This window comes from Nelusetta ayraudi, unplaced genomic scaffold (genome assembly GCF_046127955.1).
Source record: "Nelusetta ayraudi isolate G7.1 ecotype Tasmania unplaced genomic scaffold, CSIRO-AGI_Nayr_v1 ptg000005l, whole genome shotgun sequence".
In the NCBI taxonomy this organism is placed as follows: Eukaryota; Metazoa; Chordata; class Actinopteri; order Tetraodontiformes; family Monacanthidae; genus Nelusetta; species Nelusetta ayraudi.
In genome coordinates this window covers 9941201-9955799 of record NW_027466055.1, presented here as the reverse complement: position 1 = coordinate 9955799, position 14599 = coordinate 9941201, and the positions used below count along the sequence as shown (strand labels likewise).

General features: G+C 49.6%; 1 protein-coding gene across 5 annotated transcripts in view; it reads left to right on the top strand.

Moving 5' to 3' along the window:
• LOC142878541 (teneurin-3) overlaps window positions 1-14599 on the top strand; it is a 136683-nt gene that overhangs the window by 58714 nt on the left and 63370 nt on the right. For all 5 annotated transcript variants that reach the window (XM_076012375.1, XM_076012374.1, XM_076012373.1 and 2 more), the window contains 2 exons: window positions 3466-3704; window positions 12420-12542. In XM_076012375.1, coding sequence (XP_075868490.1) covers window positions 3466-3704; window positions 12420-12542 — 362 coding nt within the window. The remainder of the gene's footprint in view (window positions 1-3465; window positions 3705-12419; window positions 12543-14599) is intronic.

Genomic DNA, 14599 nt, shown 5'->3' with positions numbered 1-14599 from the left:
ATGGCGAGCGAGAGCGGCGGTGACTGTTTCCGGAATTTTTTGAAATTTGCACGCGGCTCCCCGGTAGCCAAGCGCGGCGAAACCGCCGGTGTTTGCCATTTTAACGCCTTCGCTGCCACACTTTCATTTTTAATCCTCCGTCTCCAGGCTGAGTTTGACTCTTAAATATATGCACACAAGAACCGAGATCCTCCCAAGTCGGACTTAGTCGGGCTGCTTAAATATAGTTAATTCCATTCGCAAACATTTGGCCGACGCCCAGGGAGCGACTCAGGACGGCGCCACGCTGATCTCAGAAGATGGAGAGGTGGGGAAAAAAAAAAATGACTTGGAAAACCTTCAGACGAGCGCAGGCTTGCTAGCACCTGCTAGCGGACCTCCTGACGTGTGTGCAGGTGTCGCTCGCGTTCTTGTTCGCTTTCTTCTCTCTTTTTTTTCCTCCTTCCCAATTATTCCCGCTTTCACCTTGAAAATGCTAACGCTAACGGCGGCGCGCGGCTAATAGGCAGATTACACATGCCGAGCGCTTCCGTCCGCATTGTTTTCCCTCGCCCGGCGTCGTCCAGCTGGAGCTTAGCCGGCCCGACAAATCCGCCCGCTGACTGTTCAGTCTTTCGTCCTCTGTGAGGATGTTTTCAAATGTCATCCCGATGACAAGCGGCGCCGCGAGAGCGCGAGGCAGAGCCGGGTGGCAGCCGCCTTTTGTGTCGCCCCGGCCGCCTCAATGGGACAGACGGGGCCCCGCGTTGCACAAGACGGTCGCTGCGACGCTCGGCCATTCGCTCCGCGCACACTTTCCACTCGCCGTCTCGTTTTGTCTCCTCCTGCGCGTCTCACTCTCTTTCACTCCGCAGAGCCGCGGCTGAAAGCTGGCGGGATTAGCATAGTAATGTGCCTTGTTGCATCAGACTGGCCGTAATCAATTACGGCTGGTCGTGCGGCGTGTATAGCCGGAGACGTTTACACTGGTCCGCTGTTTGTTAATCGTGTCCAACAGCATTTCATCTCTCGGCCCACTTTATGGGGAGGGGAGGGAGAGATAGAGTTGAAGTGGAGGCGAGTGGTGGGTGAGGGGTGGGTTGGAGGGTGGAGGTGGTGGGGGGGCGGGGGGGGGGGGGGTCTGCAGCAGAGCTAGCGCGGAGAGCGCCTAGCGCAAGAATTAGCCTCAGCAAAAAGGATATAAATGTCTTGTAGCTTTGTAACTCCATGTATTTTTTTTCATTTAAATGTTTTTAATTAAAGTGTTTTATTTTTTTTTAAGAATTTTTTTTTTGTAGTGAATAAAAAAAAGCCTCTGTTGCTCTGAGCAAAGCAGTGCTTTTAGTTCTCAGAGACCTATGTGTAACATATGAGTTCGTACACACACACACACACACACACACACACACTGTATATGTACTTACAAGCAGATAGGTAGATATGCACCTTTGTTTTATACACATACTGTATAGATAGATAGATGGATAGATAGATAGATATATAGATAGATAGACAGATGGATAGATAGATAGATGGATGGATAGATAGATAGATAGATAGATAGATAGATACTTTATTCATCCCAGAGATAAATTGAAGATATCCAGTAGCTTACATATGCACATATCACGCACACATAATAAGGAGACCTGAAAACTCACATACATAATACAGAGCATGTGAAATTATTAGACTTTAATACATTGAATCTTGATATAGGGAAAGCAATATTCTGCATCATCATTTGAAATGGGTCACCTCCATAAGACAGGCTGCATACCCCTCCCCACACAGATGCACACACACTCACACACACACACACACACGCACATTCACAGGTGCACTTGCATGCCTGTGCCGCTCTCTGTCTGCCGCCTCCATGATTGCGTCCACTTGCACTGAACTCCCGAGACATGGCCTCCTATTTTCCCTCATGTCTGACTACACGTGTGTCGCCTGCCGACGTTGTGTAAGTTTTGACCTCAATTCATATCAAATTGCGTGCTGCCGGGTCTGCCGCCGCCGCCGCCAGCGCCGCGGCTCCGGCACAGATTGTTCCAGACTGAGGAGTCTGAGGCGCTCCAGGTTGTGCAGGCAGCCAATTGTCATTCCAGCCCCGACCGAACGGTAACCTTTAAATGGAATCCCTATCTGTCCGCGACCGCGTGTGTCAATCGGGGCATCAAAGAGGCAAAAGATCCGAATCTGACATTTGTTCTCTCGTCCAGGATTGATCAGAGGAGGCGATATTCTCAGCGGGGGGAGGCGGGTGGTGGTGGGGGGGGGGGGGGAAATCAGCAGCCCGGGCTGAAGGCAATGATTCAAAGCGCTGATGGCGTGCGCCGCCGCATAGAATCAGTTCAAATTGGACTAATTGTCTGATTAACTTCCCTCCCCGGGCTTCACTTCGGACCGACGAGTCCTTGAAAACAACATTAAGTTCCCAGTCGGAGAAAAACACAGCCGATGAACGTTTCACACACCCATCAGATAATCAGGCAGGCCCTGATTAGGAAGTCTTGCCGTCCGCGGAACGCCAGGCTTCTAGATTTTGCACCCAATTAGCCGCTCTCGAGCCCTTTTAGCGCAGACTCCCATCCAGGATTAAAAAGTCTTCGCAATACTTACGCCGAGACTTCACAGATGCCGCACAAATAATTGATGAGCAAACACGGCTTTATTGGGGTTTTTTTTTTTTTTTTGGGCGTATTTAAATGAGCAGTTGCCCCGGTAACTTGGATCTGCAGAACACATGAAACAGCGCGCAAATTGTGCAAGAGCAGTTTTTTTTTTCGTGGTTGGACGTCGGAGCGAGAGATGAGGATTTTCGCAATTAATAGAAGCCGTGGTTCAACACCTTTAATCTGTGTTTTCTTTGCATTATTGATCAGAAGCAGCCATGTTCATAAAGCACTTACAGGCCCATTTAAGAGTGAAAGACAATTTAGAGCCTACTTTTTTTTTGTGGGCATTGGAAAGGGACAAATCCACTTCTCAACTGCGGCGTTCTCGGGTTGCACGTCGACTTTGTCCACTTCCTGGCCATCTGCGCTTGAGCCTGCGGCCGTTTTAGGTGTTAATCTGCAAAGCGGCGGGCGGGAGCGGTGACGCGGCTTAATTCATTTACCTAAGAGCTTTTCACGTGGGGTTTAAAAGTTAATAGCACGATCGCTCCTTGGTGCATTTGATTAAACCCCCCTTAATTACCCCAGGTATAATGGCCTATTAGCCGAGGTCCAGTTGTATGAGGGCAAGTGGAAGATGATTGTTTTTATGAGGTACTTTTTGTCTTCACCTCCGTCAATGTCAGGAATCCAGCCACCGCTGATCCCCAGCCACTTCCACTTCCCTGTACGGGAGTCCTCCTCACCGTCGGGCGTTTCACAATCAGCCAATCAGCTGCTCGTTTGGATGTAACTCAGCATTAGTGGTCGCTGTTTTCAGACCTTTCAAACGATTCTCTCTCTCTTCCGCTCTTCCCGCCAGGCATTTCCTCTTTAAGACCGGCACGGGGACCACACCTTTCTTCGGCGCGGCCGCCCCGGGCTACACCATGGCGACGGGGACGGTTTACTCCACGCCGGCGCGTCCTCTGCCAAGGAACAGCCTGTCCAGGGGGGCGTTCAAGTTCAAGAAGTCGCCCAAACACTGCTCCTGGAAGTGCACCGCCCTGATTGCCGTGGGGATCGCCGTGCTGCTGTCCGTCATCCTCTGCTACTGCATCGGTAAGGCCAAGGATAGAGGGCAGGAAGGAAGGAGGGAGGGACTGGTAGTTCATCCATCTATCCATCTAACCATCCATCCATCTGTGTGTCCATCTATCCATCACTGCTCGTGCTGCACCCAGCTGTCTGAGGGTGATGGTGGGCAGGGCTTCACCCTGGAAAAACCAGCAGCGAGACAAATAACCTTCCACTCGCAGCCACCCACAAATACAGACTATTTTCAGTTTCCATTTAGCCTAATGTGCATGTCTGTGCCGGCCAGTGGGCTCAGAACATCCACACAGGTGGACATGTAACCCGCAGCCCTTCAACTAACCATCATGACATTGGTGGATGCTGTGAGTAATAAAAGTGGAACAGCGCTTTGCAATTTTGCTAAAATGCCATGTTGCGATTACTATGCACATTTCAATTTGCAAAAGTCTAAATCTCCCCCAAATCCCTGCCTAACAGAGGTTTTCAGATATATTTATATATATATATATATATTCATTTATTTTTTTTGTGTGTGTGGTTTTTTGGTCTACCTGCTCATTTCTGCACCAGGTGGTCACGTGACCATATGCCGGCCAGTACCTGGACCGCAACACGCTGGTTATCTTTGCCCAACAGAAAAGGAGCCGAGAGCAAACTGGACCGTCACGTCTCAAAAACAAACTTCTTAAAATATTAATTCAGTCCATTTGCTCTGACAAAATGTGCAAAAGCACACAGTGCTTTCCAAAAAAAAAAAAAAAAAATGTGACTGTATTAATTGTGCAGCACCACTTTGGTGCTTTTAAAAAGTGTTTTTTTTTTTTTTTTTCTTCTTCTTCTTCTTCTTTGGGAGGAAGCGCATGGAAAAAGTCGAAGCGCTTCAGACGGAAGCCTCCGAGCCAACAGAAGGACATTTGCCGGCTCGTCAGCGGGGGTCTTTTTATCTCAATGAGCGATCCCTTTATGAAGACTGATGGGCGGCAGATTTGGACTCGCTTTCAAGGAGTCCGAGCTCGATTTAGACTCCAAAAGGCTGCATAACTGCCCGCGTATCTCCGTTCCAGGCGGGCGGACTGGAAGCGCGCAGGCCTTTTTCATTCATCTGGCACCCTGTTAGCCTCGTCGCATGAGCGGCACGTCTCCCGCCCGCACGCCTCTCAGCCACATCCGTCCTTCAAAAATGTGCAGGTGACACCGGCTCGGCGGCTCCAATTAAAAAAAACCAGGCCACTTTCATTCCTCCTCCGCGGGTCCATTTAGAATATTCTGTCTCTCTGGCCGTGTGAAGAGCCAATCAATGGGTCGAAATTACCTGTTAACTGCGTTTTTGAATATTCCAGGCCGGACGATTTTTGTTCGCACGCGGAGCTGAGTTTTCCATTTGCGATGTCCATCGAGAGCTTTTCAGAGGGAGAAAGCTCAATACACAAGTTCATACCAGGACTGTATGGCAACGGGCTGCCGAGCTGAAACAGGCCAGAGTGGATTCAGGTTTTCCAGGCGGTGTTTGTTAAGCCTTGTTTGGACTGCCAGCCGAAATCCGATTTTTAGCCCATCCAGATTGAAACCCAATGGCTCTTTTGTAGTCTGAACAGTCACAAACCACCTGAAATCTTTTTGCAAGGCAGATTGAAACCACTTTTGGGAGGTCGTTTCAAATTTCAAACTTGGAGAGATGAGTCTCAGTCTGAACAGCTCCAAACGCACCGATCGGTTTTGACTGTCTGTGACGTCACTCTACAAGTCCCAATGTGACCAGACCAGAGAGCGCCATTCCAGGTGCAGAGGTGTAAAGTAACGGAGCGAACAGAAGAAGTAGAAAACAGCAGTCCTTGGTTAGAGGAGGGAACTCATTGGCTCCTCAGTCTGTGGGAAGATACACTGTAGCTCAATTCAAGCCAAGCGGATTTGAGAAGTAATCTTATTTGAATCAGATTCGCCTGCAGTCTGAACGCAGCCTTAGCCGTGCCATGCAGGTGCATCAGTTCCCCCCTTGTGTCACCCGCAGCGACTCGTCTTCACTCGTCTTCACTCGTCTTCTCTCGCCTCCTCTCGCCTCCTCTCGTCTCCTCTCGCCTCCTCTCGCCTCCTCTCGCCTCCTCTCGCCTCCTCTCGTCTCCTCTCGTCTCCTCTCTCCCCGTGACTTTGCTATCTGCCGCCGCGACGGACAATCTTTGCGCGTGTCATCCGGTCAAAAGCAACCGGCGACGGACAAGGTTGGACGGCGGCGGCGGCTGAAGCCTGACGTGCCTCTTAATCTGAGTGAAGTCTGATCCCGGCCGGGAGTGTTTCCCTGCCACCGCCCCCTCCCTTTCTGTGCAGAAATTGCAGATGCTCCGATATGATTCAGTGTGTGTCTGACTAAGCTCTTAGTCAGATATGCAGACGTGGCCCCCGGTACGATTCCCAGAGTGGCATTCCTCCGCCTCTCCCCTTTGACAGGAGTGTGCTCTCGCGCGTGTGTCTGTGTCTGTGTGTGTGTGTGTGTGTGTGTATGAGAGAGAGAGAGCCAGGTTCTGTGCATCATTGCCGCCTTTCTGATCCTCCGACTTCACAGCGGCGATGCCGGTTCATGTCCTCGGGTGTGTTGCCGCTAAAACACGGTGAGCATTGAGGTTGAAATGGCCGGCGCAGACGGTTGCGTCCGAGCGGAAAAAGCGCAACTTCGAAGAGCCCAGAAACAAAAGGAAAGCGTCTCAAACGGCCCCAACTTTGAAGAGGACCCCGGCCCACCAGCCCCTTTGTTGCACAGCAACCAGAACCGACTCGTTCTGTCAAACAGGAAGCCCTTTTATCTCCAGCTGGAAGATGAAGCGCTAATACTCATCCTCTTCCCCTGCTTTGGACTTTTTTTTTTTTGTTTTTTTTCCCCCTATGAGGATGCTTTCGAGCGCTTTCTTTTTTTCTTTTGCTATTTTCTTTTTTTTCCAGGACGTGTCAAAGCTGACTTCTTGCTAACCTTTAAAATCTTGACCACAGCAATAAACCCATTACAGATCCATCTCCGCTCGTGCCCTCGCTTGTCATCCAAGCCCTTAATCTTTACAACGGTCCCTCCTCCCCTGGCGGATACACATCTTTATTTATATATATACACACACACACACGCAGAGTATTCATCCACCTCAGAGCCGGGGGGAAATGTAATACCGTTGTATAAGAAGAAATATGGGCTTGCTGGAAAGAGCCTGTAACCAGTGTTTTATTGGTGGTTGGGGAGTGGAGGTAGGGGTGTGGGGGAGGGGCCACACTCTCACCGAGGGAGAGTCATGAAAATGTTGCGGATCAATAGCAACATTCCAAATCCCTTTATTGACTTGGAATCTTGTTGTTCATGATCTTTGCGTATGGAGATTCACGTAGATCGTTTCTGTTTTTGTTTCTTCCGCTAAGAGAGCCGCTGCTCCGTTCGCACCAATCACTTTCCTTCAGCTTTTGTTTACTTTTTGGCCTGTTTGTGCTTCTGCGGCGGCAGCAGCGGCTCAGTTCGGTTTGCTCGGGAAAAAAAACGAGCGCGTTTGCTCAGCTGCGGCGACGTGCAACGCTTTTAGCAGATTTAATTGGTCGACACCGTCCCCATCCCAGCAAACAGCGTCTCCCTTAATTGTGGACCTGTTGAAATTTAAGGGGGATGGAGTGAATGGCCTCTTTCCAATCAAGAGTATGTGTGTGTGTGTGTGTGTGTGTGTGTGTGTGTGTGTGTGTGTGTGTGTGTGTGTGTGTGTGTGTGTGTAAAAGAGTGGAAGCGCTCCGCAGCCTGCCTAAGGTGTCTCTCTGTGTGTTTCCACCACTTCCTCTTCCCTCTTTCATCCGCAGCCAATTCACCTGCCAGGTGCGACGACTCAAATAGCAACAGTGTGCAATCGCACTCGCACTCGCACTCGCACTGTCAGTCTCGTAGCGCCGAGGTGAAAAACACGGCCACCCCCTGTGCGCTCCGTAGCTCGGAGTCCGCCGCGCTCGACCCCTTTGTTCTGCCCTCACGCCGAGTCCATATCTGATGTTTTCCAAGCAGCAGTTCCTGTGACGCGTTTCGCACTCGCTCATTGAGTCGGCGAGTGAGCGCGAGATGGCGCGCAGGTCGCAGGCAAATGAAGGCCGAGCCTGCCCGAGGTGAACGGTCCCGGCGACAGCGGCGCCGGCTGCCTCCTGATTGGAGGGATTTCAGCCATTGTGGCGATAGACGGGGGGACCAATCAGTGCGGCTTCATCACAGGCTGATTGGTCCCAAGGGGGAAAAAAAGCACTCCGATTTTTTTTTCCCTTTTTTTTTTTCTTTGTCGAAACTCAATGTGAGCACGCAGCGTCCTCACAGCAAATGTTTTGGAGGGAGGACAATTCTTTTATTCGTGTGAAAGATAGTTTTGTGACTCCCTCCCTCCCTCCCCCCCCTACGGGTTAGCTGTGTAGTTTATGTCCTTTATTCATTCTTCCTCCGCCTGTATTTGGGTTCCGCCGTGGTTGTTTTTAAAGTGCTCCGCAAACACAGAGGGATTGGACGGGGAATATCCATACGCTAACACAATGTAGCTTGTTCCCCCTGGTGATAAAGGCAGATTCACTGTGCAAACAGAACGCTCACTACAGCGTCCCCTGAATCTTTAAAGTGGAGTCTCAGCAGAGGAGGCTGTTTTGTTTTTGTTTTCTTTTTCTTCACCTCCTTTACTCTTAAAAGCCTTTCAGCGGCCGAGTCTGAGGGCGCGCTCGGGTCGTTCCATAAGACGTTCGACACCAAACCTTTTCGAAGCATTAATTGCTTTACCTTTGCCTGGTGTAATAGCCGAGGTTGGTTAGGGGGAGGAGACACGCAGCCGACGCACTCGGGCTCGAGGTACTCGTGCGCGATACACTGAAGGCCACTTCATCAAAAACAAAGCCCCTCTTGTTTGGAATCCTTCACGGAGGCCTCGCGGAGTCGAGTGGCTGAGGCAGGTGGCTCCACTCGTCAGCCGCCGGCGTCGCCGGGGAAGAACAACAACACGCTCTTGTGGAAATGCAGATTGCCAGAAATCCCTCAGCGATTAAGAAGAGGTGACGCGGGACGCAGATTCGGCGGCGGCGGGGCCGCACACAAAACAAAACAAAACAAACAAACTCACTAACGAGCAAAGCGTGGTTTCCGGAATCCGTCTGCCGCCGCTGGAAAACAGGGACGTCTCGGCATCGATCGAGGAGGCATCGGGAATGTTTCTGGGTTGAGGCGTGCGGGTTGTGCTCCCGGCACAAAACAACGTTTGTCTCGATAATTCCGAGGTTGCCGAGTTCCGAGTCGTTGTTGGCACACGGTCTGGGTCCAGATGGGCCGCCGCTCTCCCTGGTAAATGAACTAATTACAGCCGGTGATGAAGGCCGTCTGAATGGCGTCCTTAGCATATTCCAACAGAAGACACCCAACAAGTTAAAAAGCAATTAGAGGTCTTATAAATACCGTATGAGTGAGATTCCATTTTCCTTTTTTCTCCTCCCGGTAACGCTGCGATCGCTCCTGCGTGCGATTGTGCCGAACGTGTCGAGCACGACGGGAAGTTTGAGGTCCGTCCGCGGGGGGGGGGGGGGTGTATTTCAAAACGTCCCCCGTGTTTCATCCTCTCGTGCGCGAGCATCTGCGCCTCCCCTCCGTCGGACAACACGAGGAGGGAGGTCGGGGAGCAAACAAGAACGCTGTCAACTGGCCAATCCGTCGCCCCGACATCGTTTACTGTCAGTGGCAGCGTTCCACTGGCCGCTTCCTGACTGCGGGAAATGACAGCGGAGCTCCTCCTCCCCCCCCCCCCCCGAGTGGGAGACTTGCCCGTGGCCTATAAATATTAATTGAGCTGGCTCCAGCCGCAGGAAGAACTTATGCAGATGCAAAAATTGGACGGCCGTTCAACTTAAAGTCATTTGTTGATGAGGGCGGCGGAGATTCGCCTTTCCGAGCGCACGGGCTCGCCGTGGAAGTTCAGAGGACTGGACAGCCCGCTGCATCTCCGCCAGATGATGGGGCCAGGATGGAATCACAGCAGGGGGTGTTTCAGCATGGAGGCGAGGTCGCACCGTAGAGTGTAAATCAGCCACAGGGGGCGCCGGTCAGGCCCCTCACAGCGGAAACAAATAGGCTCCTGCAGGGACCCGGGCCTGGACGTCACTGCAGGGTACAGTCGTTCCATGTGATGTAGCAATTATGTCAATTCATGAAAGAAAACCATCATAATGTTGCTGTCAACAAAACCCCAGTGGGTTTAAATGCATAGAAATAAGACTGAACGTGTGGCCGTTTCCCTACAATGTGAAACATCAGCTACATGTTTTTGTGCGCGTGTGTGTGTGTGTTGCACCCTGCAGCCCACTGATCAGCTGCTCGGCTCTGTCGAGAAAATGTACTGAAGCAAGCCGGAACCGAACTGGAAGTCGAACTGAGCGCCGCAGAGAAAAAGTCGCTGGCGGTTGCACAAGATGTGCAACGACTAGCAGCCGAACCGGTCTTAGCTTATTGTTTTTAACACCAGCTTGGTCCCAAACAGCTGACTGGCAGCAGTAACACCTGCTGCTGTTGGGAATGTTAACATTTGAGCCGCTCAATTAAAATAATTGCTGGTCTGTTACCCAGAATCCAGATCTCCCAGCTCATTTATCAATCAAATATGTTTGTTTTTTTTGTTGTTTTTTTTTACTCTGTGTGGATAAAACACAGCCTTGTCTGCCGTCCAGCGTCTACTTCAGATGTCTCACTTCCTTAAATTCTGTCTCAGCTCTGAGGCAGATTTTTTTTCTTTGCTTCTTTACCATAAAGGGGTTTCCGTTCCAAAAGACTCGGCGTTAATTCCGTCCATATGGCTGTTTTCTTTTCTTTTCTTTTCTTTTAAAGCGCAAGATTATGTCTGCCTTTATTCATTACGCCGCGCCTTAACCCGCATTATTTATTCTGCTGTCAGTCACTTCACAAGAGTGGGCGTCATTGTATTTATACATCTCTGGGCGTGTCATTCAAGATTAGCACGGCTGGAGCCAAGCGGTCACAACACGCGGAGGTGGAAATGAAAATATTTGCGCGGTTGGCGCGTCGAACGTTGGCGCTTCGTTGTCGCTGCGTTGCCAACTAGAAGTGTTGTTTATCGTTGACGGATGTGTGAGAAAAAAAAAAAAGTCTTTGTTGAGTTCGTCTTTCGCTTTATTCTACGGCTGTGTTAAAGTTGTAAAATAACACCGACTGGGAAGAATTCAGAAAAACTGTGATGATAAAAAAAAAATAAAAAAAAAAAATGTGTGTGAAAAGTGTACTTTTGTGTGTGTGTGTGTGTGTGTGTGTGTGAGTGAGAAAGAGAGAAAGAGTGGATCACAATGCCGGCCCGACTCTGCAGTGCAGCTCAATGTCAAATCAGCATTGTTTGATTGTAATTCAAGGCTACAGAGCACTTAATCTTTCAAGCGCTACAAGTGTTTCCACCGCGACCGCGTCGAGAATATTCGGCCTTATTTCTCGACAGGGGCAATAAACGATACGCTCCGTCTCCTACCTTTCCTCCCCGACGTCTCCTCTGCTCCCTTTCACATCCGATATTCTCCCCGGATCCAAGATTATTTTGCTGCGGTCGATATTCGTCCTCCTGGCGTCCAGAGGAAAAAGTTCCAGATCAAATAGTCGGGAGTTGGGTGTGTGTGTGTGTGTGTGTGTGTGTGTGTGTGGGGCGGGGGGAATCAGGATGCTTCCTCAGCATGTTTCCGCGGTTGTTGGTGACTTTGAGGGAGCCTAACCCACCACACCCCCCACACCCCACCCACCCGCTGGGCGCACCTCCGCATCCCCCCCCCGAAAAACAAAGAAGACAAAAAAAACACAGACACAACAAGGGCACAGTTTGATTGCATCCGGCGCCGAGACAACAAAGCGCGGCGGCCCGGGCGAGAGCCAAGGCACAGCTCAGTTATGTAAGAGAACCAAACTTCCTTGGAGCCGCTTCCTCCGCACGCTGCGACCGTCTGCCTCGACAAAAAACTGCGATTTCCGTGTCTTCCCCCGCCCCGCTGTTTCATGGCCGTGCAGCTCTGCGGTTCTTCCTCTTTTTTCTCTGCTCCACCGTTTGAGACCCGACGACTTTCCTCGCGCCAGTGAGCTGACTTCACCGTTCCGGCTCTGATACAGGGAGTGGAGGAGAGGCAGCCTGGGCCCCAGTTCGAACTCACTCCGACATATACAGTCACACTACGGAAGATAGTTTCACACCTCTTCCTTCTTTATCTTTACTGCTTTCTACACTGCAGATACTGAAGACATCAAATATATGAGCAAGATATGTGGATGAATGTGGCAAAAGACAAAAAGGTTAAATACCTAAATATGTTATGGTATGTAGATTTAATATGAAGGGAGGCTATAGATCACACACACACACACACACACACACACACACACACACACACACACACACACACACACACACACACACAGTGACGGATGGCTCCACCCTGAAGCTTCGGCTGCAGGGCTGCTGTTCCTCTGTCGGTTCTCTGTCAATGCTGTGCGAACACGAAAGCTCTCGAAATGAGAAAGAAGACGAATGAAGTGAATTATGGATTATGTTGTGAGTCTGCCTGCATCACATCAGCCACCCCCGTCCCCCGTCCCCCCCCCACAACCTCTCCCCGTCATCTCCCACAGGCCTTCTAATGCCTCAAAGTGACCTAATTGTTAATGTCCTTATACGTAATTGCATTCAACCCTCCCCGCTTCATGTTTGTGTGCCTGCTCGTGTTTTGCAGCAATGCAGCTGTTTGGCCTCAACTGGCAGCTCCAGGAGTTGGACAACCAGCCGGCGTTTGAGAACGGAGCGGTGGGGAAGACGGGGCCGACCCAGACCGTCGTGACCGCGCTGGCTGCAGACGGTGAGGAAGTCAAAACTCTGACCTCTGAGGTTCAGGCACACACACACACACACACACACACACACACACACACACACACACACACACACACACACACACACACACACACGTTGCTGCAGTCACACGGGGGGGTTTACATGTATCTGTGATTAGTTGTGAGGATTTTAATCATTTTCTGCCGGCCAGTTGGATTTCTGCTGCTTCGGATTCAATTTTGTGGCTGCTGGAGCAGCAGGCGACTGGGGAAACTGAACCGGCCAAAACTGGATTCTGGCTTTTTGGATCAAAGCCTGCCTGCTCATCTATACGACCCATCGCACACCTGGCCGTCAAGTGACCCTAAAGTGGTCATGCTTCACTGCCTTGACACAGCCGGGCTTGGATGAGTTGTTGCAGTCAGATCGTGGTCAAATACCGTAAACCTCTAAATGCATTTGGCTTTAAGAGAGAGGTGATTTTTTTTTTTTTTTTTTAAATGTACCTCTATTGTTTTGTTTTTTTTTAAATGCTGATATTTTTTATCGATGTCTGTCTCAGATTACAAGCCATTGACTTTTACGCACTTACTAATTAATTTGTTTGGAACGTTTAGAACGTTAACAAGGCATTAAGAGGCCGCAGAACATTAGGAGCACGAAAATACAAAGTCATCAAATTAAAGGTTCGGACGAGCGTGTGGGAGACGAATGGCGGCCATCGAGCCTCTTGGCCCCATAAACGACAGCATGAAATACCCGCTGCTAATTTCCCCGTCAGCCCTTTGACTTTATTTAGATCTTTAACCTTCTGAATATTAATTAAACTCATTCCAGTCTCCTTCCCGCCGCCTAATCGCAAACTCGGAGCGTCGCGCGTTCGACAGCCGGCGTCAGGGCCTCTGCTCCCGTTTCACCTTTGCAGCAAGGACCGCTTGGTGTGTGTGTGTGTTTTAGAATGTGCCGGCACGGAGCGCTTTAATTGGGTTGAGTGGGCCGGGGCGAAGACCTTCAATTGTTTAAACTCGGCTAGATTGAAATCCTCATAAACTGCTGTAATTGAGATAGCGCACGGTGAGTTTTGAACTGTTTAAAGGCGATCAATGGCCACGAGCAACTTTTAGCTTTTGCTTTACATCTACACGAGATGCTTGGTTCAGCTTAGGACGGAAATACAAGTTTTCCTTCTTCCTTGCTGTTTTCTGTGTGTATATTTAAAAAAAAAAAAAAAAAAAAAGGAAAGTGTTCTTGACAACCTCCTGACATATTTGCTTTGGATTCATTACAGCGGTTGTGTTTTGTTTCATTCAACTTCATTCAACAAAATGCATATGTAATAAGTTGGTCTGGGTGCGTTGTTTTGAAAGAAATAATAACACAAAAGATCAAAAGGAGACAATTTCTTTGTGTTCCCTTTTGGTTCCCAATTAAGACACTGCAGGAAGCATGACTTTACATAAATATGGACATAAAAAAGGAAAAACAACAGAATTTTAAACATCAAAATGTGATGAATCGCGGTTAACGATAGCACTAAAATTAAAATATAGACGTCGTTGTGATCGCTCCCCAGATTCTGTGGTCTTTCTGCGGACACGTGCAGGAGGAAACCCGGCCACCCTTCTGTCTTTGAGGCCGTTAAAGGGACGCAGCTTTTAAAACATCGTCGGCGAGAAATAGTTTTGATTTGTCGTTATGGCTGCAGCAAAGTAGCACTCACGAGAACTGACAGATTCCATTTAGACCTTATCGCAGCCGGAGCTCCACTCTGAGTCACCAGGAACAGAGAAAAGATGGGGATTGGTGCGTGTTGCACAGAAAGCCAATTATGTCCCGTCTTTTATTTTATTATTTTCATTTCCAGCAGTGCATCATGGGATGTGGGGAACAGCCACTTTCAATCTCTAGGTTTGGCGATTGCTTGAACTTAAAACATGACTCACTTTTTCATGTGCTCATTTCCCAGTTGCATTGAGATTACAATAAAAAATACTTTTTTTAAAAAACCCACTGATAAAACTAAGAATTTATTGGTATTTAAGGAACCGCGGTGGTTGATTGACACTGCAAGGCTTCGTCTGT